This window comes from Poromitra crassiceps (assembly GCF_964638095.1).
Source record: "Poromitra crassiceps genome assembly, chromosome: 9".
NCBI classification, from domain to species: domain Eukaryota; kingdom Metazoa; phylum Chordata; class Actinopteri; order Beryciformes; family Melamphaidae; genus Poromitra; species Poromitra crassiceps.
The window spans coordinates 43,103,189-43,124,866 of NC_139630.1; the positions used below are offsets into that span (position 1 = coordinate 43,103,189).

Consider the following 21,678-nt stretch of genomic DNA (forward strand, 5'->3'; position numbering starts at 1 on the left):
CCCAGTAGCTTTTCCCCTCTAAATATGTTCAGAAGACTAGCTTTGATTTAAGGTTTGGTTGGTTTATCACTCACCATGTCGATACCCCTGGGCAGAGACACAGATCTGTAAGGGGATCTGGAGAAGCCCGAGTCATAGCGAAACCTGGGAAAGGGACTCTTCATCTTGAATTGAGCGCCTTCACAGAACTCTGGAGGAGGCGGTATCACGTTTTTCTTGCTTATCTCCGGCAGTGGCGGCATCTCATCTATCTGGAGATTCTTCAGCCCCTCCTCCCTCCTCACGCTGTCGATGTCAGTTTCCAGATAAGGTTTCCACTCACAGGGAATCTGCTCTTCCTGCATCTTCTCCACGGGTAGACTGTTCTGCTGCTGGCCTGTGGAGCCGGGCAGACTGGGGCTCCACTGGCAAACCACTTGGATCTGGTCTTCAAGCTGGGCTGGAGCGGTGCTGGTGGCGATTGTGTTGGGGATGGGGACAGTACCGGTGCTGTAGCATTGACGGCAGGCCCTCTGGGGCACGGGGGAGACCGGTATCCCAAATGCCTGCAGGCTGTTTGGGGCGAGCACTTTGCACGTCACCTCGTCCAGGAACTGCGAGAACCTCAGCTTGGCTTGGATCTTCTCCTCCAGCAGCGACTGCAGCTTTGTACCTTTAGCTTTGGCGTCATTCTGTGCGGAGCCCCTCCCTTGGCCTTGACACACTCCACCCCTCTCAAGCCACTCGTGGCCACCGCCTCCTCCTCCTTGCTGCCCCTGTGGATGAGCTCTGCCATGAGGCCCTCTAGCCGGGCACCACCTGCTGCCCTTCCTCAGTCGCGTGTGGAAGGCTTCCTGGCTTTGCCTCTTGACGGAGCTGTGCAGGAGGCAGGTAGTCCCGGAGCTCCAGCTGTGCAGGCTGTCTGCACACTCACTGCTGCTCCCGCTGCCTCCCGGGCTGCTCCTGGGGCCGCTGGGGGAGGACGGCAGGCTGGGGGAGGACCTGTTGGACGAGGGGCCTGTCAGCTCCTCCAGCCACAACTGGTCACAGCCGAGCAGTGGGCTGAAGGCGGCAGAGGAGGCCAAGGAGTCTGGGGAGATCGGGCCTTTACTGGGGCTGACACGGGGGGTTCTGCTTGTCCCGTCCATCAGTACATACAGATCCTGTCTTTGTGGCTGCAGTGCCTCTCTAATTGCTCCCACTGACAGATGATCCACGGTTCACTGGACAGCTCCGATTTTAAAAAGTTCTACCCCAATCCTGTGTCATGGTGTCAGCCTGACCTAGAACTTATCCAATACATTTCACTCTAGGCTGAACAGATTGCGTCCTTCCATGCCACAGACGCCCTGCGATGTTAGGCAAAGGGCATCCGTCACTTCAGATTTAATTGAGGGAACCTCTTTGAGGTGACTTATTAGGTCAGGTTAACAGAACTGTCACTGCTTGTTGAATGCGTGGCTCCAAAGTGCACATCATCTCCCTGTTGGCTCTGTGCTGACACATGCTGAGGCAAAGCCAAAGACAGCGAGAAGCTCATTTCCTCTTGCTGTTTCATCGGGCTTCAAGTTTGGGCCTAATGAGAGAGAAAGTGAATATATTCTGAGGAAGTATCTTTGAACAGGGATTACTCTGAGGGTGCTGTTCTTAATTATGCCATCTATTGATAGTGGAGCAGGCAAAGCGTTTTCTGCTTTTTCCAGGTCAGTGGCTCTGGCACAGCATTGATCCCATGCAGCTGACAGGAAGCCAAATAATGGGGTGTAGTGCAAAACAGAGACACACAGACTAATGGACAGGGCTGGTGTAATGGATTAGAGTAATCTCATTGCAGAACATTGCAGAACACATCCATAGCTAATCAGCTATGGCAAAGAAGTTATATTGCAGATAATTTTAGGGGGGGATGACATGAATTTTGGAGGCATAGAAATCCAAAAGTAACTGCAAGTAGATTAGGCTTCATGAATGATCTGGATTGGAGTGGGTCAGTGGTTACAATTTGAGGCAGGTTATCACTCGTCTGAGTTTGGAGGTAACATCTCAACATTGAGGCAGGTTATCACTCGTCTGAGTTTGGAGGTAACATCTCAACATTGAGGCAGGTTATCACTCGTCTGAGTTTGGAGGTAACATCTCAACATTGAGGCAGGTTATCACTCGTCTGAGTTTGGAGGTAACATCTCAACATTGAGGCAGGTTATCACTCGTCTGAGTTTGGAGGTAACATCTCAACATTGAGGCAGGTTATCACTCGTCTGAGTTTGGAGGTAATATCTCAACATTGAGGCAGGTTATCACTCGTCTGAGTTTGGAGGTAACATCTCAACATTGAGGCAGGTTATCACTCGTCTGAGTTTGGAGGTAACATCTCAACATTGAGGCAGGTTATCACTCGTCTGAGTTTGGAGGTAACATCTCAACATTGAGGCAGGTTATCACTCGCCTGAGTTTGGAGGTAACATCTCAACATTGAGGCAGGTTATCACTCGTCTGAGTTTGGAGGTAACATCTCAACATTGAGTCAGGTTATCACTCGTCTGAGTTTGGAGGTAACATCTCAACATTGAGGCAGGTTATCACTCATCTGAGTTTGGAGGTAACATCTCAACATTGAGGCAGGTTATCACTCATCTGAGTTTGGAGGTAACATCTCAACATTGAGTCAGGTTATCACTCGTCTGAGTTTGGAGGTACAGTAACATCTCAACATTGCCACTAGTGGATATGAGAAAAGCCTATCAGCAGCAATAAGATGCACAACGATGAGGCACTGGCTGCTCAACTTTCTCTATAAAGGCTGTTAATCCCGGGCAACATTAGACAATGGCCCAGTTTTGCTTGATTGAAATTAAAGCCGGGCAGAAATGAAACTAATTGTGATATAACAATATACAGTATACTGTGTAAGCTTCTTTCTAGTCCCTATGCAATTGTATTATTCCCATATGCACATGCACACACACAGTCAGCGTCTACTTCTTCTGCACTAATTCAAAGCGCCCACAGGGCTATGCATGCATTCCACATCACGAAGAGAGCTGTCACATACTAACAGAATAGAGTACTCATATGGGCATAGGCGTAATGTTCATCAATATTCAGGCGGTTATATAATGGCATCGATAACACCTCTGTTGGCCTGTGCACAGGAGAGGTGTGAGAGATCAGGATTAGCTACTGAGTGGCAGCAGTTTCACAGAAGGACTGTTCGTGCTATGATAGACCAATTCTGTTGGATTCTTCAGTTCTTAAAGTGTGTCGAGACCCCAATTCAAAGACTATAGGTTGCAACTAAATGATTGAAATTAAAAATACGGCTGGCCGATATGGAGCAAAAATTATATCTTTGTATTTATAGGATGAATGGTGATACACAATATATATATCTGTATTTTCTACTAACTGGACTAAATGTTCAGTTGTAAAACCACATGTAGGGCTGGGCGATATGGACCAAAAGAAATATCACAATATTTTTACCTCAATGTAGATATTGCGTATTGGTGATTTCTCAAAAATATTGATACAATGGGATTTTTGATAAATGATCATCAGTAATGTGGATATAATGACTGTGGCTAAAGGCAAATAATAGAACAGCTAGAATAGTCTGGTAAGTTCAGAAAAGTACATGACTTTACTAACAATAATGTGGCCTTTAAAGCCAGGAAAAGACAACACTTATGCAATATCACGATATCCAAAATCTAAGATGATATCTTGTCTCATTTCACGATATCGATATAATATCGATATATTGCTCAGCCCTAATTGAAAACATAGCCTCATCTGCAAGTCTTCCCTATCCTAAGCCAACATGATCATAATTTGAGGTGTGAATGAAAGCCTATAGCGTTTCCCTAAGAGCTCCACTTGGATCAGACAGGGATAATATATATGGAGCATCTGGTCAATGCAGGAGCCAGACTGCTCCAGTCTCCAGGGGCGTCATTAGTGGTGCATCTGTTATGTAGGGTTTTAGCGGTGACTGGGTGACCCGCTGTGTGCATGCCTTCCTCCAGACTTGGGCCCCATGCCCTGCCCCAGCCTGCTCGCAGGACACCCGATTGACCGCCCTGTCTGTCTGGTGACCCGAGGGACCGCTCTGTCTGTCTGGTGACCCGAGGGACCGCCCTGTCTGTCTGGTGGCCCGAGGGACCGGCCTGTCTGTCTGGTGACCCGAGGGACCGGCCTGTCTGTCTGGTAACCCGAGGGACCGCTCTGTCTGTCTGGTGACCCGAGGGACCGCTCTGTCTGTCTGGTGACCCAAGGGACCGCCCTGTCTGTCTGGTGACCCGAGGGACCGGCCTGTCTGTCTGGTGACCCGAGGGACCGCCCTGTCTGTCTGGTGACCCGAGGGACCGCCCTGTCTGTCTGCTGACCCGACGGACCGCCATGTCTGTCTGGTGACCCGAGGGACCGCCCTGTCTGTCTGGTGACCCAAGGGACTGTCCTGTCTGTCTGGTGACCAGAGGGACCGGCCTGTCTGTCTGGTGACCCAAGGGACCGCCCTGTCTGTCTGGTGACCCGAAGGACCGCCCTGTCTGTTTGGTAACCCGAGGGACCGCCCTGTCTGTCTGGTGACCCGAGGGACCGCCCCGTCTGTCTGGTGACCCGAAGGACCGCCCCGTCTGTCTGGTGATCCGAGGGACCGCCCTGTCTGTCTTGTGACCCGAGGGACCGCCCTGTCTGTCTGGTGACCCGAGGGACCGCCCTGTCTGTCTGGTGACGATTCAGCGCGCAGACCCATCTCTTCATGACATTATTTCTGGTTCATCCCTTTTTCCTCTTTCTTGAGGCTATCTCTCATCATTCTCGCCAGTTCTCACCATTCTCCAACTTTTCCCTCCACTATGATGAATGTCTTTAATAATCTCTTTTCAATCTGCGGAGGAGGAGAGAGGAGGAGAGGGGTGGGAGCCAATTTAGAACCATCACCCCGGGAGAGACTGTCTGCCTGTGGCTGCCCAGGGGTAATGGTGCTGAAATGGATTCCTGCTACAAGCGCAGGGGTGGAGATAATTGGTGATGTTTGCTCAATGGTTGTGCTCTGTTTTCTCTCGCCGGCTAGTTGTGTCCCTTCCTGGCTGGGCTGAGCGTCTGCAGGGAGGGACCGCTGTCTGCGACCCTCATTAAGCCTGCAGACCCATGGTTGATCAGCGCCGGCCATGGAGGAGTATGGCTGTGTGCCTCTCAGCTGCTCTCTCCCATCTGTTCGTCCACGCAGCCCAATGCTAAGAAGCCATGTGACAGGAAGTCTACTTGACTTTAATGTGATGCTTTCTCAAGATGACAAACGCCAGTTCAACTTGTTGCTGAATGACAGCAAAACAAGCGCCAATCCGCAATAGCTGCAACCACATTATGCACATTTCAGAAATGCAGGATGGCAGGGGCAGCCCACACTACTGTGCCTCTGCCACCCTGCATTATTAGCCAATTGGCATGAAAACAAACACACACCTTCTCTCTCGCTCTCGCTCACTCACTCACTCACTCACACACACACACACACACACACACACACACACACACACACACACACACACACACACACACTAAATCTAAAACCCTGGAACAAAAAAGTAATCTTCTTTTTCCACTCAGCCCCATTTAATGTTCTCTTACCCTATAAACTGATCAACTACAGTATGTCAGTGAGTTACGGTAATAGCAGATATGAGAACAACTATCTCAGCCACACCACTGCTTCCCACTCTTGCTCTTAAAAGAGAAACACAAACAATGCAACAATTGATTTGAGCTATTCTTAATCTTTCTGCCTTTCATGTCTGCATTGGATGTATTGGTTATGGAACTTTGCTGAGGCTGTCAATAAGTGCTAACAGGTGCCAGGAGGGGGAAGCAGCATCAATAATCCGTCTCATGCAGAGTCACTTGTAAATGTCTCCGGAGCTGCAGGGTGGCTTTCAGAGATGCACGCTGTGCAATCAAATGAGAATGTGCTAAAGTGAATCAGGGCCAGCTCATTCTGAGAGAGAGAGAGGTTCAGCTCATTCTGGGGCTGTAGAGAGAGAGAGGTTCAGCTCATTCTGGGGCTGTAGAGAGAGAGAGGTTCAGCTCATTCTGGGGCTGTAGAGAGAGAGAGGTTCAGCTCATTCTGGGGCTGTAGAGAGAGAGGTTCAGCTCATTGTGGGGCTGTAGAGAGAGAGGTTCAGCTCATTCTGGGGCTGTAGAGAGAGAGAGGTTCAGCTCATTGTGGGGCTGTAGAGAGAGAGAGAGGTTCAGCTCATTGTGGGGCTGTAGAGAGAGGTTCAGCTCATTCTGGGGCTGTAGAGAGAGAGGTTCAGCTCATTGTGGGGCTGTAGAGAGAGAGGTTCCCTGCAGAACACACAGTTAGTTCTGCAATCACATCAGTCAGACACCAATTACAGAAGCACACAACGCAGATCATCACACGGGCGACGAGCATCCGTTTCAAAGAGGGAGAGACTTTTTGCACAGAATGAAAAACGATCTATAGTTTAATCCTTGGTGAGCATCCACCAACAGCTCTGTGCTGCATCAAAGGCTTCAAGAAATACAAATAGGCTGTCATAGTATGAGTGAGTTTACAGTGTTGGAGACTGAGTAACGACAAAGCTGCTATTCTTGGCTTGTATTCTCGTTGTCATGGAGTGGATGTAACCTGGATGATGTTGCTATAAGGATCCTACTGGTGGGGAGGGGGGGGGGGGGGCGGCTGACCTCAATACATGTCATTATCATATCAGAGTTTGCTGTCAACAGAGGCTGTCATATCACTGGCTGTGTGCACCCGCCAAGCCGTCACACGGAGAGTTGTGAATCTAGCAGCACCGATGTAGCAGATACCCAGGCTTGATCTAACACTACACCCCTCACAGTCACCTCCACCGTCCACATCCCCCTCACCCTTCAACAAGATCAATCTAGTCACTCCATACGCATGTGGCACTCAAAGAATGTGTGGCTAGGAGCACTTCCTGGACTCAAAATTGAGTTTATTTTTTGAGGCGCTCTTTGGATAGGGATAAATGTAAACACACACACACACACACACACACACACACACACACACACATACACATACACACACACATACACACACACACACACACACACACACACCAATTAAAATGCGTTATTGTCATAGCATGGTCATATTAGTTTTCACCATCAGCTATGTTTAGAACCAGGAGAGACCATAGAACATTAACTCAGACCAAAACGTTAAAAAAAAAAAAAAAAAAAAAAAAAAAAGATTAGGGTCCGAGTGAAATGTTCTATGGTCTCTCCTGTTTCTAAATATAGCTGAATCGTTTGGTTTGACTAAATAAAACAATTTTTATAAGCATTTTACAAAATATCTATGGGAACATAAATGGCGGATGAAAGGTCTCTGGTGTGCATGCTGAAACAGGAAGTGACATCGACTTTGGCTCTCTAAGGGCAAAGATGGAGATGAAAAAATGTTCATGGACTACCTCTTTAAATTGGAATCAGTGTACTCTGATTACTTCCATTTACTATTGATCGTATATTGTTCCAATGAATTGCAATTTATATACTGTAGTGTTATCAACCGACAATAAACGTGCCACACATTATCTCAAGATGTGTTATATATGGCAGATGCCTTTTCCCTTTCCAGTCATTGTTTTCCCAGTAACTGTAATGGATTGACCATGTCAAAACTACAGTTTATTACATAGATACCCATTATCTCATTATGTGTTACAAATTCTCCCAAGATAGCCCGCATGCACGCACCAAAGGCTCCGACAAAGGTAATGTTGGTGCAACTAAATTACTTTCAGATCCACACATCCACCTACAAGTTTCTGGCCACCAACCAAGAAAACATATTTACAGCAAATTGCTTGTCAAGAAGATAAATGCAGCAGCAGTGTGTGAGAGTACGTGGAGTAGTTTCCACGGTTATTTTTCACTAACTTTTCCTGTGGCGTGTATACACACACACACACACATGCACACACACACACGCGCACGCACGCACGCACACACGCACACACACACACACACACACACACACAGAAAGAGAGCCAATTATAGTAACTGTGTGTCAAGGTTTCTCATTGTGAGCCCCATGCTACCTTTGCCTCTAATCCTTTGTTATTAATTATATCTTAAAACAAGCCTACACAGTTCTTGTGGTGTCAGCGGCACAGAGTATCCATGGCAACAGCCAGTTGGTCCCAGCTCTCAGGGATGCAGACACTCTGCTGCCAGCCTGATAAAACCATGCCTCAACTCCAAAGATCCTGTATTGATAGGATGAATCACTCAATGGTAAAAGCCAGGCCTGGACTGCTAAAGTGAGCCCTCAAGCGTGACATAATTTTTCAGGCCAAATAATGGATTCCAGATCCCACCCCTTTCAGTCTAATGTGTAAAATGATGTTAATGCCTTTAACTATGTCCAGCACTAATATTGACCTTTTTTGAACAGTGTTCTGATGGGTTTTGAAGCTGTGGTGAAAAAATAAAAGAGGACTAGCCATACTTAGCTTATCGTTCCAGTATTTCATGGCTTTGTGACACGATGATGGTTGTTCACAATACTTTTTTTAAAAGAATTCAGTACTGTGTTTAAATATGTACGCTAATAACTATGTAATATGTAAATTTTAATTATTTCACTAATTAACAGAACAGAACAATTGTCAAACAGGCCCAACGTGATCCGGATATAATCTAAAAGCCCCAAAAAGTTGACACAACTTGGGAGTATTATTCTGCCTCAGGCAGAGTCGGTATAACTGCCATTACCATAGTGAGGGATCTATACAGCAGTCTGTCAAATAAAGTATACCTAGGCTAGTGTGAATGTAATTTTTTCACAAAGTCTGGAATTATGCATTTCTCCAATTTTAATATTTGCACCAACTGAAATGTTTCCAAAGTAGACATATTGTCAGTGTCATGACTCATGAGTTACAACTTTCACCTACACCTAAAAAGCCATTTTACATCATAAAATATATTAAATGTAGGCTATATTAATATACCATAGTACTGTTGATACTATTGTATCAGAATTGCGTTTGTCTATGCATCCCAGCATGGGTGAGGGAGGGGTTGTTTTACCTGGTGTGTGTGTGGGTGTTGATTTCTGAGATGATGGTGTTAGCAATACATGTTTTTCATGTTATTATAGTACTGTAGATATATTTTTTATATGCGTCAAACAAAATAATGTGTGACAACAGGCCCTGCCTGACATTGGGGTAAGTTGTCAAGTGGTATTTCATCAGTAATAACTTCCAGTAAATTATTCAACATGTAAAAATGTCATTGTTTAGAGAAAACAATATTATAGCTAGAAAAGCCATTGTATCTCAGTATAGCAAGGCATTGCTGAAAAATACACCAATGAATAAAAAGTAAAAAGTGTGTAAAAAGTAAAAAGTGTGACACCATGCTGCAGTCTCCCCTACTCTGATTATTATGTTAGGCTTTTACTCTTGTCAGAATGGAGAAGCCTCTGAAACAACTAATTCCTCATTCATTTAAATGAAGAACTAATTTACTAAATATATAATTATTACCTCCGCCAAGGATGTTATGTTTTTGGTGGCGTTCGTCCATTTGTTTGTCTGTTAGCAGGATTACAGAAAGATTTAATTGATTGATTAATTAATTAAGGTCTCACTACTATATTAAGGATGGCACGGTGGCTCAGCGGTTATCACTGCTGCCTCACAGCAAGAAGGTCCCAGGTTCGAACCCCGGTCTGTCCCAGGTCCTGTTTGTGTGGAGTTTGCATGTTCTCCATGTGTTTGTGTGGGTTTCCTCCCACCATTAAAGACATGTATGTTGTGGTTAATGCATACTCCTGTCAAAGACATTAGGGGTAATACTCCTGTCAAAGACATTAGGGGTAATACTCCTGTCAAAGACATTAGGGGTAATACTCCTGTCAAAGACAGGGTTAATACTCCTGTCAAAGACATGTGTGTTAGGGTTAATACTCCTGTCAAAGACATTAGGGGTAATACTCCTGTCAAAGACAGGGTTAATACTCCTGTCAAAGACATGTGTGTTAGGGTTAATACTCCTGTCAAAGACATGTGTGTTAGGGTTAATACTCCTGTTAAAGTCATGTGGCTGCCGTCTGAAAATCGTTTTTCGTTTTTAAAATCGTTTTTTTTTTTTTATCGTTTTTAAATCGTATGTTAGGGTTAATACTCCTGTCAAAGACACGTATGTTAGGGTTAATGCTCCTGTGAGTGCCTCTGACCAAGACACTGGCAGAAGAACTGGAGATGGTCCCCATGCGCTGGCCTATGGCTGCCCACTGCTCCTAGGTTCTAGGTACCTATATGAAGGGTCAAATGCATCGAATAAATTTGCCCACGGGGATACAAAATTACACAAATGAATTAATAGAAATTCTCACAAGTACATTTTATCGTGAACTTCCCCAGTTTACTATCCTGAATAAAAGTGCTCGCTCATCTTATATCTTCAAGTATTACTTGGTCCAAATAAACCTCAGATATTCTTTAACGGCAGATATCCGCAACAGCAGGTGATATCTTGCAACAGCAGGTGATATATTGCAACAGCAGGTGATATCTTGCAACCTTGAACCTTTCCATGAATGCCACTTCACAGAGAGCAGCAGACTGGTTTGCATGTTTTCCTGCTGTGCTTGGCAATGATATTCATGGTACCCCAGAAATATGCGCAGAATGCTGCTCTAATAAAAAGCGCATAGTATACCTCTGTAATGTGCTTTGTTTAAAAATGCTATGAAGTTGTTTATGTGGCTATTTTTGTATGTTTTTGAGTTCTCTTAATTTATATTGACGTAGCATACATTTTCACTGTAATTGATTTGTCTGTTAGTTCACAATTCTGAATATTTGTTACAAAAATATTTGTATACTTGAGTCACATCAGTGTTTATTGTTACACCTCGCAAAACCTTGATCATAAGAAAAGCTAGTCAAAAAATAATAGAGTGGGAGCTCTTGGCTTGTAATCTCATCTTTATTTAGTCAACAAGAGCACCCCCTGTTGTGGCTGTTCTCTTCATGCACATGTAACATGTGAGTCAGTCTCCTAAGCTTTCACAAGGAAGTGACTCCTGCCAAACTGCAGGGCAAAGGTAACACACCAAGGCAGGGCAATTATAGCCAAACACCGCCATCTACTGGCTACATTTAGAAAGACAAACACCACTGGATTTCTTCCACATCCCTTTAATCATCTATGCTGTCCACAATCCAGGCAAAATATGAAAACATAAAAAGTGAAAGACAGTCTAGAATAGATATAAATCAGAGAATATAAGTAAAAGGTGCAATATTTGTTATTGTGTTAACACAACATGAGTAAAATGCAAAATACCATGTGATCTGGTGTTGAAAGATACAAAGTAGTGAGTATATTCCAAATAAGTGCACCTTTGTGACATTCAGTAATTAATATTCTTGCATTATGATATAAACAAATCTTGTACAAATACAGTTCCATTAAAAAATATATATATATTATGGAAAGACTCGGACAGTCAAACAGTCTTGTAATGCCTTACACCCTGATATACAGGTACAATGAAATATGCTTAACTGTTAAATAACTCATTAATATGGCTGTGAATGTGAGAAAAACAAAGTACAGGCTTTTGTTTGTGCGCATTATTCCCAGTATGAACATAACAGCAACAAAGTCAACAACAGCTGTGCTCCCATTGAGCCACAAGCTTTCTACCCTGATAAAACTCCCTTTCAAACATATAGCCTAAGCATTCGTGCATGCCATTTAGTGTAGGAAATCAACACCAGGTACCAACAAAATGCTGGAAAGATTTGTCCATTAACGACCACCTTCCACTTGGCATGTTTTCAAAAAAAGTCTAGAAAGTTTCCCACCTGGGGGTGATACTCGAATATGCCAAGGAGTAATGGACAAAAAACATGAAAAATAAAAGTGTAACATGGATGTATAGACGGTTTTCACCAGAGCGCAACCCCACAGCACTTCCTTTTTCTCAGCATTCGGCAAACTGCAGAAATATTCACTCGACATCGTTACTTTTGTTTTCGCCGCTCAGCTGTATAGACGGTTTTCACGGAATGGTCAGTCCTGCACTTGAATGTTTTTTTTTCTTTTATGTCCATAGCAAACACTGCAACAGGAAGTGAGCGGGGGTTCAATTTAGAATGTTTTTGTTGTCAAGTTAAAACCGTCTATAAAAGGATAAAGGAAGCCATGGATACATCGGAGAATAAAACATATATCAACTCCAAAATAAATGAGAACACCTGTTTTTTCAGGTAGCAGTTACAACCAAGTTGGTTGGCAAGCTAACCATAACCAACATTGTTGTCGTCGACTTTGCACCAGCTAAAGTAAAAGTAAAAAAAAAAAAAAAGGTAAAGTACAATGCTTTAAAAAAATAATACCCTATACTCCTGGGTACAGTAATGTAATAAAGAAAATTGTGAAGGTAAAATGTTATGTAAATACAACTCAACGGTACAGACTGGAAATGAGTCTGGTCTTTCTCTTTGAAACAGAATTGAAACAATGTAAAGCACTTAGTGTAACTCTTTCATTGAAAATAAATTCTCCTTGCTCGATAAGTAAACCCTAACATGAAGGTAAAAAAATGTTTTTTTCACAAAACGCCAAACAGTAGGCAACCCAGTAAGTGCTATAAAGAGTTAATTTCCAAAATGCAGTGTCTAAACCACTGATCTCCTCAAATTCAATATAGTCTTGAAGGATAAAGTGACACTAGATCAGAACTCCTATACTGAGATAACTTGTTAACTACCAGCCCTGGAGTGTAATATGCAATTACCTACACTTGACAGGCGGAAATGAAAACAGTCACAGCCATTTTTAAAGCACTGCTGGTAACCTAAGTTCTCGGTTTACAAAATAATATGCATTATTATTTAATATGCATTATTTATAATATGCATTATCATTTTGTAAACCAAGAACTGCAGTGGTTTAAGAATTGCTGTGATCTGTTTTCATTTTGTGCCACCCGTCAATCATTTTGCAAGAATCGGATGTGTAATTTTGGAATTAACCTTCATCTCAACACGTTCCTTCAGATCACTTCTGTTTCGCCGGCTGCTCAATGAGTTTCCCCCTGTGGTACTTCTGTCCAATCCCGTAGGGGACGTGCGCGGCGATGGTGCCCAGTTCCTTGGCTCCCTCCACGTGGAACATCTGGTCGTCGAAGAAGATGTGGGGCTTGATCTTCTGCAGCAGGGGCCCCTTAGGCGCCCCGGCCAGGAACAGGGCCTCGTCGATCTCCAGGCCCCAACTCCTGAGGGTCTTCAGGACACGGGCCCCCGAGCTGGCGGCGCTGCGGGCCGTGACCAGGAAGGTTCGGATGGGACAGTTCATGCGCTCGTTCTTGGCGTAGAACTTCCTCTGGAGCTTCCCCAGTGCCTCCAGAAAACACTTTAAGGGACCCTGAAAGAGCCAGGTGGATTCAAAAAAAGAGTGCTTTAAAGAGCAACAAGGGATGTAATTACAGATTAAAATCAAGAAAGCACAAAACCATGGAAATTTCAATATATGAGGTCAGAGCTTGTATCTGTGCAGGGAGGTACAATACTGAGTGTTTGAATTAGACAGTAGCCATCTTTGTGAGTGAAGCAAGCAGCTGAACTGTCATAGCCGCATCTCGACCGCATGGTAGCTCATCTCGCCGTTTTTGGTTTACCATTTGGCAACTAATTAGGGAGCTGAAGCAATACCTTGCCCAAACTCTCCTGTTTTTTCCAGCAGTCTTTTGTCTTGCTGCCTTCAGACTCTTCCAAATGAAAAATGTAAGTGCTAACCCTAACCACAGCTGACATTCCCCAGGACTTTCTGTAGGGTGTGCTGCTTTTGTCCCATTGCAGTGTCTGCAGCTGCAACCAGATACCTGTTCAGCAGTTTTCTCTTGACTGCAGGGAGAGACCTATACTATGATTTTAAATGATTTATGATTTTATTGTACTATGATTTTAAATGGAACAATGCTCTTTCCTTATGCATTACAAAGTTTCAAGCAAGCCATCAACACACCACACACAGTAGCATTCTGGTTATGGGTCATTTGTAAGCGACTAGTCTAGAGCTGCACCACCATTAAAAAAATGGATGCGTAACTGTGCGTAGCATGGATAAATAAATCTTTCTACAGTATGTAACGACTGCTTAGACTATCCTTAACATACAGTATATATGGGTACCTATTAGCATTCTGTAAATATGGGTTTAGAATGAAGTCATAGATAGCTGATAGGTTGTAAAGATATTCAATATCTTAACTGTACATTTGACCATTTTCATGCAAAAAACAAGTATTCAATGTTTTGTTGTCAGGGTCAAACCTGGTCAAAGAACTCATGGGATCTGTGGGTGGATGTTCATGCATGTGTAGGAGTTCCCTCATAGAAATACACCATCAGTTACCGTAGCGAGAGGTTGGTTCTCAAACTCCTTCTCGTGCTCAAAGAAGGTGTCCAGGCCATGTTGCTTCACGATGATCTCTGACTCGTCCGAGAAGAGGACCGCGTCGCCGTCAAACGCCACCCTCAGCTGACTCTGGCTCAACTCGTTCTCGGTCTCGGACGTAAACATGGTGGCTGCAGCAATGCCTGAGGGAGGGGCGGTTAAGACGGCCGCTTTTGTTTATTAGCCGTCATTATGTGAGACGCAGGTAAAAATTCGAGACACCTCTCACAGCTGGAGATATCCTCAACAGGCTATTAGCAATGCTTTAACTCTCACTTGTTTGGTTTGTGCAAACACATTACATAGGCCTACATGTGCAATCACATTACATAGCCCTACATTACATTACAAACATTACATAGGCTTACAAGTATTTGTCTGACACCCTTCCCATCAGAATAGCTCATGGAGTAAGTGAATCACAACAGAGATGATATTTTCCATCTCTCACAAACAAGGACATGTGGGAAATGACATTTAAAGGGTTTGTTGGTTGGCTAAACAGAATGTCACGCATGTCTCCTGTGATGACAGGCTGTCACCAAAATATGCAGGTGACGTATTGCACCAACACTCTCAAGAGGCTGCTGTCAATTTGCATTTTCTTACATCTGGACTCCATCCACGTATCAGTCTCGTCTGGAAACTTTGCAAACGCATGGATGGGAAGAACGGCGCTTGGACTTGGACATGAGGTTTTCCCTTTCTGAAATCTTCAAAGTGGATTTTAACAACAAAATTTAACTTTTAACGGTTTATTTTTGCATCCGTTTTGTATATTTTCAGAAGGCAGGAAGCCATGCGCCACATCCCAGTCACCACCTGCTGTGCATGATATGCGGACAAGATTTCCTCCAAGGTTTTGAATTGGTTGCTCACGTTCAGACTCAAGATGCAAGCAAATATACTAGCGCTGAACAATTAATCTAAATATGATCAAAGTCACAATATGGCCAAGTGCAATATCCAAATTGCAGGAGCTGCTTTTTCCCCCCTTTTTTTTTACAACGGTAAAATGCTGAATGATGAAGACCCACTGTGTGTGTTGAAACATTGCATTTGTAGCCATCAAATATTTGGAGCTGCTCCAGTGTGCGGATATCTACTCTAATCACAATAGGATTTTTTCTGCACATGGTTCAGCCCTAACTTAGTAAGTACCAGTGGATTGCAGCAATGTCTGATAGAAATCAGGACTTGAGGTAACGGCTGCATCACTTACCTTCTTCAATGGCCTCTGTGACCTTCTCCGCGTCTTTGGAGAGATAAAGGTTGGTCATGTAGGCCTTCAGGTAGCCAATGGGACTTTTCCCACCGGTCATACAGAACCTTTCTATGGTCAAATCTGAAAGAACAAAGATACATTTGAGATGAGCGAAACAAGCAAGCCCACTCTAGTGTGTAATTACTAGACTGTGCACTATTCTTGACAATGCCTATTGCTGGAAGAATTGAGTGCTGTGTGCAGCCACCCATCCTACTTTTTTTTTAATATGTTTCAGAAGTCTGCATACCATAGTGATTAATGCTGTTGATGAGACGCACTCCCACTTGTGCATGGTTGTTGGTCATCAAGACGATGTCAAACAACTCCTCACTGTCTGGGTAGAGCTCCCTCAGTCGAGAGTTGACTGTCATCAGTGCCTGTGTGTGAGGACAGACTGCTTTACAACTACATCTCTCATCTTAGATGTAGTTGCTCCTCTTAAGTCCCGTTCTGTTCGCTCTGTAAATTCATCACCCTGGTTAAACGACGTCATTCGCTCTTTTAGGCGTAAATGTCGGGGTGTGGAGCGCCGGTGGAAGTCTTCTAACCTGCAGGTCCACCGCCTATATCTTAAAGAACTTTTAACTGGGTTCAACTCCATGGTTAAGGATGCGAGGGCTTCCTTTTTTGCCAATCTTATCTCCTCCAGTAGGCGAAACCCTAAAATCCTTTTTGACACAATAAAAAACATTGTTAGCCCTCCAGTGCACTCTGCACCTGTGTCTTCTGACAATGACTGTGAACATTTTCTTTCATTTTTTGTCGACAAAGTTGTGAGGGTGAGGTCGAGCATTGCTCCCTCCTCCTCTTCCCTACCCGCTTGTCCGGCTCAGCAGTCCATTATGTCTTGTTTTTCTCCCATCTCCTTGGAAGATTGGAAGAAGGACTCATTATTAGCCGTTTTAAGGGTATTTCTTATCATTTTTATGCTGATGATATTCAGCTGTATTTTTCTTTTAACCCCGACAGGACGGATCATTTTACTGTTTTATATGACTGTTTATGTGCAATTAAGGATTGGCTAGCCAGCAACTTTCTTCAGCTAAATGCCGATAAAACAGAGGTATTGATTGTTGCTCCTGATAATGTTGCCGCTAAGGTGGCTGACTGTATTGGGGCCCTTAGCTCGAATGTGCGATCAAGCCTGAGAAATCTTGGTGTGATTTTCGATCAGGCTATGCACCTGGATAAACACATCAAGTCCCTGTCCCGTACATGTTTCTTCCACCTTAGAAACATAGCTAAGCTCAGGTCTGTCGTTTCACACGACGAGCTACAAATGATCATACATGCTTTTGTTTCGTCTCGTTTAGATTATTGCAATTTGTTTACTTGCCTCAGCAAGGCATCTCTGGACCGCCTCCAACTGCTCCAGAATGCTGCGGCCAGATTGCTGACCAGGACAAGTAGATCTAGTCACATTAGCCCTGTCCTGGCCTCCCTGCACTGGCTTCCTGTTAATTTCAGGATCCAGTTCAAGGTGCTGGTCATTACTTATAGAGCCTTGCATGGTCAGGCACCTGCATATTTGTGTGACCTGCTTTATTCTCATGTCTCCAGCAGGTCACTGAGATCTGCTGACCAGGGTCTTTTAGTTGTGCCCCGCACCAGACTCGTAACCAAAGGTGACCGAGCCTTTGAGTCGGTAGCTCCTAGGTTGTGGAATGCTCTTCCACCGGTCTTGAGGGCCGCGGCCTCAGTTGAGATCTTTAAAGGGCAATTGAAAACTTTTCTGTTTAGACAGGCATTTGTTGCCTAGACTGGCCTGATGTTTCGTTTCTCTGTAACCCTGCTATCCTGTATGCTATTTCTCCATCTCACCGTTTTACAGTTGTATGCATTGTCCTATTTTTGTGTTTATTTTGTGTTTCTTAACCTGTGAAGCAGAGTCCTCTCTGTGATAAGTGCTATATAAATAAAATTGACTTACAACAAAATAGAACAGCCAGGATATACAGTATGTGTGTATGTGTGTGTGTGTGTGTGTGTGTGTGTGTGTGTGTGTGTGTGTGTGTGTGTGTGTGTGTGCGCGCATGTTAAAACTGCACACGTTTCTCTGCCGGAAATAAACACATACTATTCTTAAACAATGGGAGAGAACAGGTTTTCCACAAGTTAAACAACCTCTATGGAACTTCACCTGTGGCATACATCCATATAGCCATCCATTGAGTTGGCCATGACCACGCCCTGCTGCAGCCATGTGCTTCGCCTTGCAGGCACAGGCAGGGTGACAGACAGACAGACGAGACTAGAGGCTCTCTCTTACCTTGACGAAGGGGAAGGCCGCTCCTGGCTGCAGAGGCTCGTCCTCATGCTCCACCTGATGAGCCACGTACTTCTCCATGCCCTCCTCCTCATACAGCCTCCTCTCCGCCACCATGTTGAACAAGGTGCGCGATGACACGGCGATGGTCACAGCGTACCGCGGTTTGGGCTGTGGAAGGTACACAAACAATACACAAACACTGATGTCTTGTATCATATGGCTAGCCTAACTAGGCCTGTTGGCACCCGGAAGTCCCAAATGTGTTAAAAGTAACGTCAAACGACATGATGCAGATAACGTGCCCTGTAGTGAAGCTTTCACTAAAAGAGGCTAAAACGTTACCTACAGGTCTCGGTTTGTTTGTTTTGAGGTTGTCAAAGAAGGCTTTGGCCGCAGCCCAGTCCTTCTCCTCCCCGTTGTCTCCACTCGCAGCAGGTGACTCGTTTGCTTTTATTTCGCTCATTCTGCCAAAGTGTCGCCTTTCTGGAACAAGTCAAAGTGAGGTTAGTGATGAAAGAGCCGCGGGAGGCAACTGATGAGGAAACTTTGCGGAAGTGTTGCTTGCGAGGGAAAGGGAAAAGTGACAAGTCTGGTGGGCGTGTCCTGTAGCCGTGACGTAGGCAGGCCAGAGCGAGCATCTCTTGAGCTTGCCTTGTTGAGTGTTCGCTCCCCAGCCCAAGTAAAGAGATTATGCTGTTGCTGTTTCTGCAGCTTCAAGTGCTGCTACAATCAATGTAGGCTAGTGGTAAATATAACTACGACCCCCAGCTGGTGAGGCAAACAACCACCAAAAATAAGCGCATGTTTAGCAGGGAGGGAGAAAAAATGAAAAGAGAGACCAGCCCAGATGTTGGTTATTATTGTAATGGCTAAATGAGAACACAAATGCTGTTACAGTAGGTCAGCATAAAGCATAAAGTGCCCCAAATAATAATAATAATAATTATTATTATTATTATTATTATTATCATGATAAGAATAAGAATAAGAATAAGAATAAGAATAAGAATAAGAATAAGAATACACTTTATTTCTATGATGATTAGGTTGTCCTCAGACGAGCCCAGTTGGATTTTTCAACAACTCCTCTCTATAGCGCTTCAAAACAGCATTACAAAGTGCTTTACAAGCAGGACAACATCTAAAGTTACAAGGCAAATTGTATTGAAATCCTTTAATAGAGACTCTTCTGGATCTGGGGGAGTCAAGGCACAGCTGATTAGCAACATACTCAAACTTCCTAACAGTAATAGTGTTGTGGTTTTGTCTGACGAGCCATATAAATATTAAAAACAAGACAGAGATGTGCCAGACACTGAAAAATCCAAGTTATTCAAGGTAATAGAGGACATAACAAAAGGGTGTAGCCAAGCCAAGTCTGTGCGTAGACCAATAATAACTTATATTGTGTTAGACCGAAAGAGGCAATCACGCCCAGAATTTCCTGACCAAGAAGACCATTATCTAAACAGCACATGAATATTAAAATCCCCCATCCTAGTTATGTGGATTACTGACAAAGCTCCCACTCTGGATCAGAGCCCAGAGCCTTAAAGGATAAACCCTTTGTGTTCTACCGGATCTGGGACCCCTTCTTTGAATACCTGGGAACCACAAAATCTCAAACGATGAAGTGGGGTCTCATATAGACCTAGCCTGGAAAAAGGATGTGAGATCATAGCTCGGTATGACATCATAACACATGAAGTATCTGGCTCTAAGGATAAAAGGCTGGCCATCCACCACAAACTCTCTGGACTCCACTCCCCCCTTTCTTTTTGTTTGTTTTTTCTTTGTTTTTGTCTTCCTTCCTAATTTGTATCTGACTGTCAATATTTTGCATTGATATATTTTGTCTGTGCATTGTTGTTTTTGTCTGCTTTGCAAAAAAGTTCAATATAAATACTTCTTGGAAAAAACCCATAGTATTAATATAACCCTATCATATTTGATTGTAACCAGAGAACCAGTTCAGAGAATTCAGAAATCAAAGAAGTCACTAACCTGGAAGAGATCAAATCGTTGCTAATATGAGATTTGTTAATCATAGATTAAGCCATCCACATGGTTGGGTAGTAGAAGACTGAAAAGTGTCAGCGGGGACAAGGATTTTACATGAAGGTCTCCATGGGGGTCATATGTGTATGTCTGACAGTGGAACAGATATGGATATTAAAACACGCCAGCCTAACTGGTTAGGCTGGTCATGGCATGTTATTCAGCAGGGCTATGTTCCTTCAAACACCTTATCTTCATAAAATCAGTTTGAGCCTACTAACTATGATGTAGGCTATGTAAACAATGTGTCATTTGTGCTATAGGACATTATTCTTGTTGGTTTTAAACAGTCTCATAATCAGTGTTAACATGATTAATATACTTGCAATCCAGAGAGATTCGGTTTCATCTCCCCCTGCAGTCGGCTTTTGGAATGACTTGTTTGGGAATTTTACCTGGCTATTACCAAACAAATTCAAATACCTCATAACAAACAGGGTCAGAGAGGTCACATTTAAAGTTATACATAGATGGTAGCTCGTTGTTAGCCTTACAGACAGGATTTGTTGGTTTGATGATACATTAATAGGAAAACAGGGTGTGTTTTATTTGGGTCCTCAGTGACAATCTCTTAAACATTGCATTGTCAACTTATTAATATTCTATAAATACATTGAACAGTATATAATTATTATCCTATACTCTCCAAGTGGAAAAGCTGTCAAATTGATACATTTTTGTCGTTCCCCTTTGTAATTATGTTATGTGTGCTTAGATGGTTTCAATTGAACAAGACAAACGTTTTAATTTGAACCCCAGCTCACTTCCTTGCGGTTAGTGTTTGCTAGTACCCTACAGTAGAACAGGGCTGACAGGACTGCTAGGACAGGACTGACAATTTTCTTCTTAAAATAAAAAAAAATCAGTGTCCCAAATGTTGATTAAGGATTAATCATTAGGAACTGATAAAAAAAAATACTAGTTTACTTTTTTCTTCATGGTTTAACTTAAATAGGCTATTCCAAATATTATTAGTAGGCCTATTAGTAACTTAAAGTTACTATTACTGTATATAGGAATATTACTAATTATTACTAATATTATCCTACTGATTGCACATTTTTATGTCACTAAATTATATTTTCAGATATTATTAGGCGGTTATTTTACGTGAAGCATCAAATTACACATATCTACACGAGCACATAGACTAGTCCAATCCACACATGCGCACGGCGCGCACACCCGTTGTGGTTTCCATGTGATGACCTCCCTCCTCTCCTCCATCACATCATCACCGCCCCCCCCCTCCAGTTGGTAGAGTCCGGGACGGGACAGAGCATCATGGCGATAGACGGTAAGTCCTCGGTCTCAGGCGGGACTCGTGTAACTTCGCATGGGGCAGAAACAGAATGACAATGCCTAGTTACCTGGCACATTGACTTTAGACATGGACTGTTTTCTATCGTGTTGACATCATGTGGTGAATACCGCAGTGTCCCTGTTGGAGCTGCGGGGTTTTGAGTGATGCTGAAGTGATGCAGGAATGTTATGGTCCCTTCACGGGACGCGCGAAGTGGTGCTGAAGTGGACAGCGACACACGGCGATGATTGACAGTAGAACCACGGACAGTTCCAGGCTGTGTCACGATCGAAGACGTTGAGCGATAACCGCACACCCAAG

At 43.8% G+C, this 21,678-nt stretch overlaps 1 protein-coding gene and 1 long non-coding RNA gene across 4 annotated transcripts; one reads left to right on the forward strand and one right to left on the reverse strand.

The window, feature by feature from the left end:
* Nucleotides 1–11,141: 11,141 nt before the first annotated feature.
* LOC310782845 lies at nt 11,142–12,465 on the forward strand. The gene is made up of 2 exons (XR_014553051.1): nt 11,142–11,944; nt 12,192–12,465. It is a non-coding gene; the product is annotated as an uncharacterized lncRNA (long non-coding RNA).
* Nucleotides 11,938–18,551, reverse strand: LOC310782841 (cytosolic 5'-nucleotidase 1A-like). 3 transcript variants are annotated; one of them, XM_083643614.1, is made up of 7 exons: nt 18,343–18,551; nt 17,997–18,164; nt 15,975–16,104; nt 15,683–15,805; nt 14,419–14,603; nt 13,038–13,428; nt 11,938–12,339 (listed from the first exon to the last, which is right to left on the reverse strand). In XM_083643614.1, the coding sequence occupies exons 1-6, from the start codon at nt 18,457–18,459 to the stop codon at nt 13,063–13,065; spliced, it is 1,089 nt and encodes a 362-aa protein (XP_083499740.1). In that variant the 5' UTR covers nt 18,460–18,551; the 3' UTR covers nt 11,938–12,339; nt 13,038–13,062. The 3 variants fall into 3 exon arrangements, with proteins under 3 accessions (XP_083499740.1, XP_083499739.1, XP_083499741.1); XM_083643613.1 differs by lacking the exon at nt 11,938–12,339 and having other exon boundaries at nt 12,606–13,428; XM_083643615.1 differs by lacking the exon at nt 11,938–12,339 and having other exon boundaries at nt 12,606–13,428; nt 18,339–18,393.
* Between the last annotated feature and the right edge of the window lie 3,127 nt (nt 18,552–21,678).

Excerpts from the sequence above, each read along its gene's own strand:
- LOC310782841 (XM_083643614.1), bottom strand. The coding sequence starts at position 18,459 with ATGAGCGAAATAAAAGCAAACGAGTCACCTGCTGCGAGTGGAGACAAC. Across the intron at positions 18,165-18,342 it reads AAACAAACAAACCGAGACCT|CCCAAACCGCGGTACGCTGT; the intron begins GTAGGTAACGTT and ends TACCTTCCACAG. Across the intron at positions 13,429-14,418 it reads AGAACCAACCTCTCGCTACG|GGTCCCTTAAAGTGTTTTCT; the intron begins GTAACTGATGGT and ends TGGCTCTTTCAG.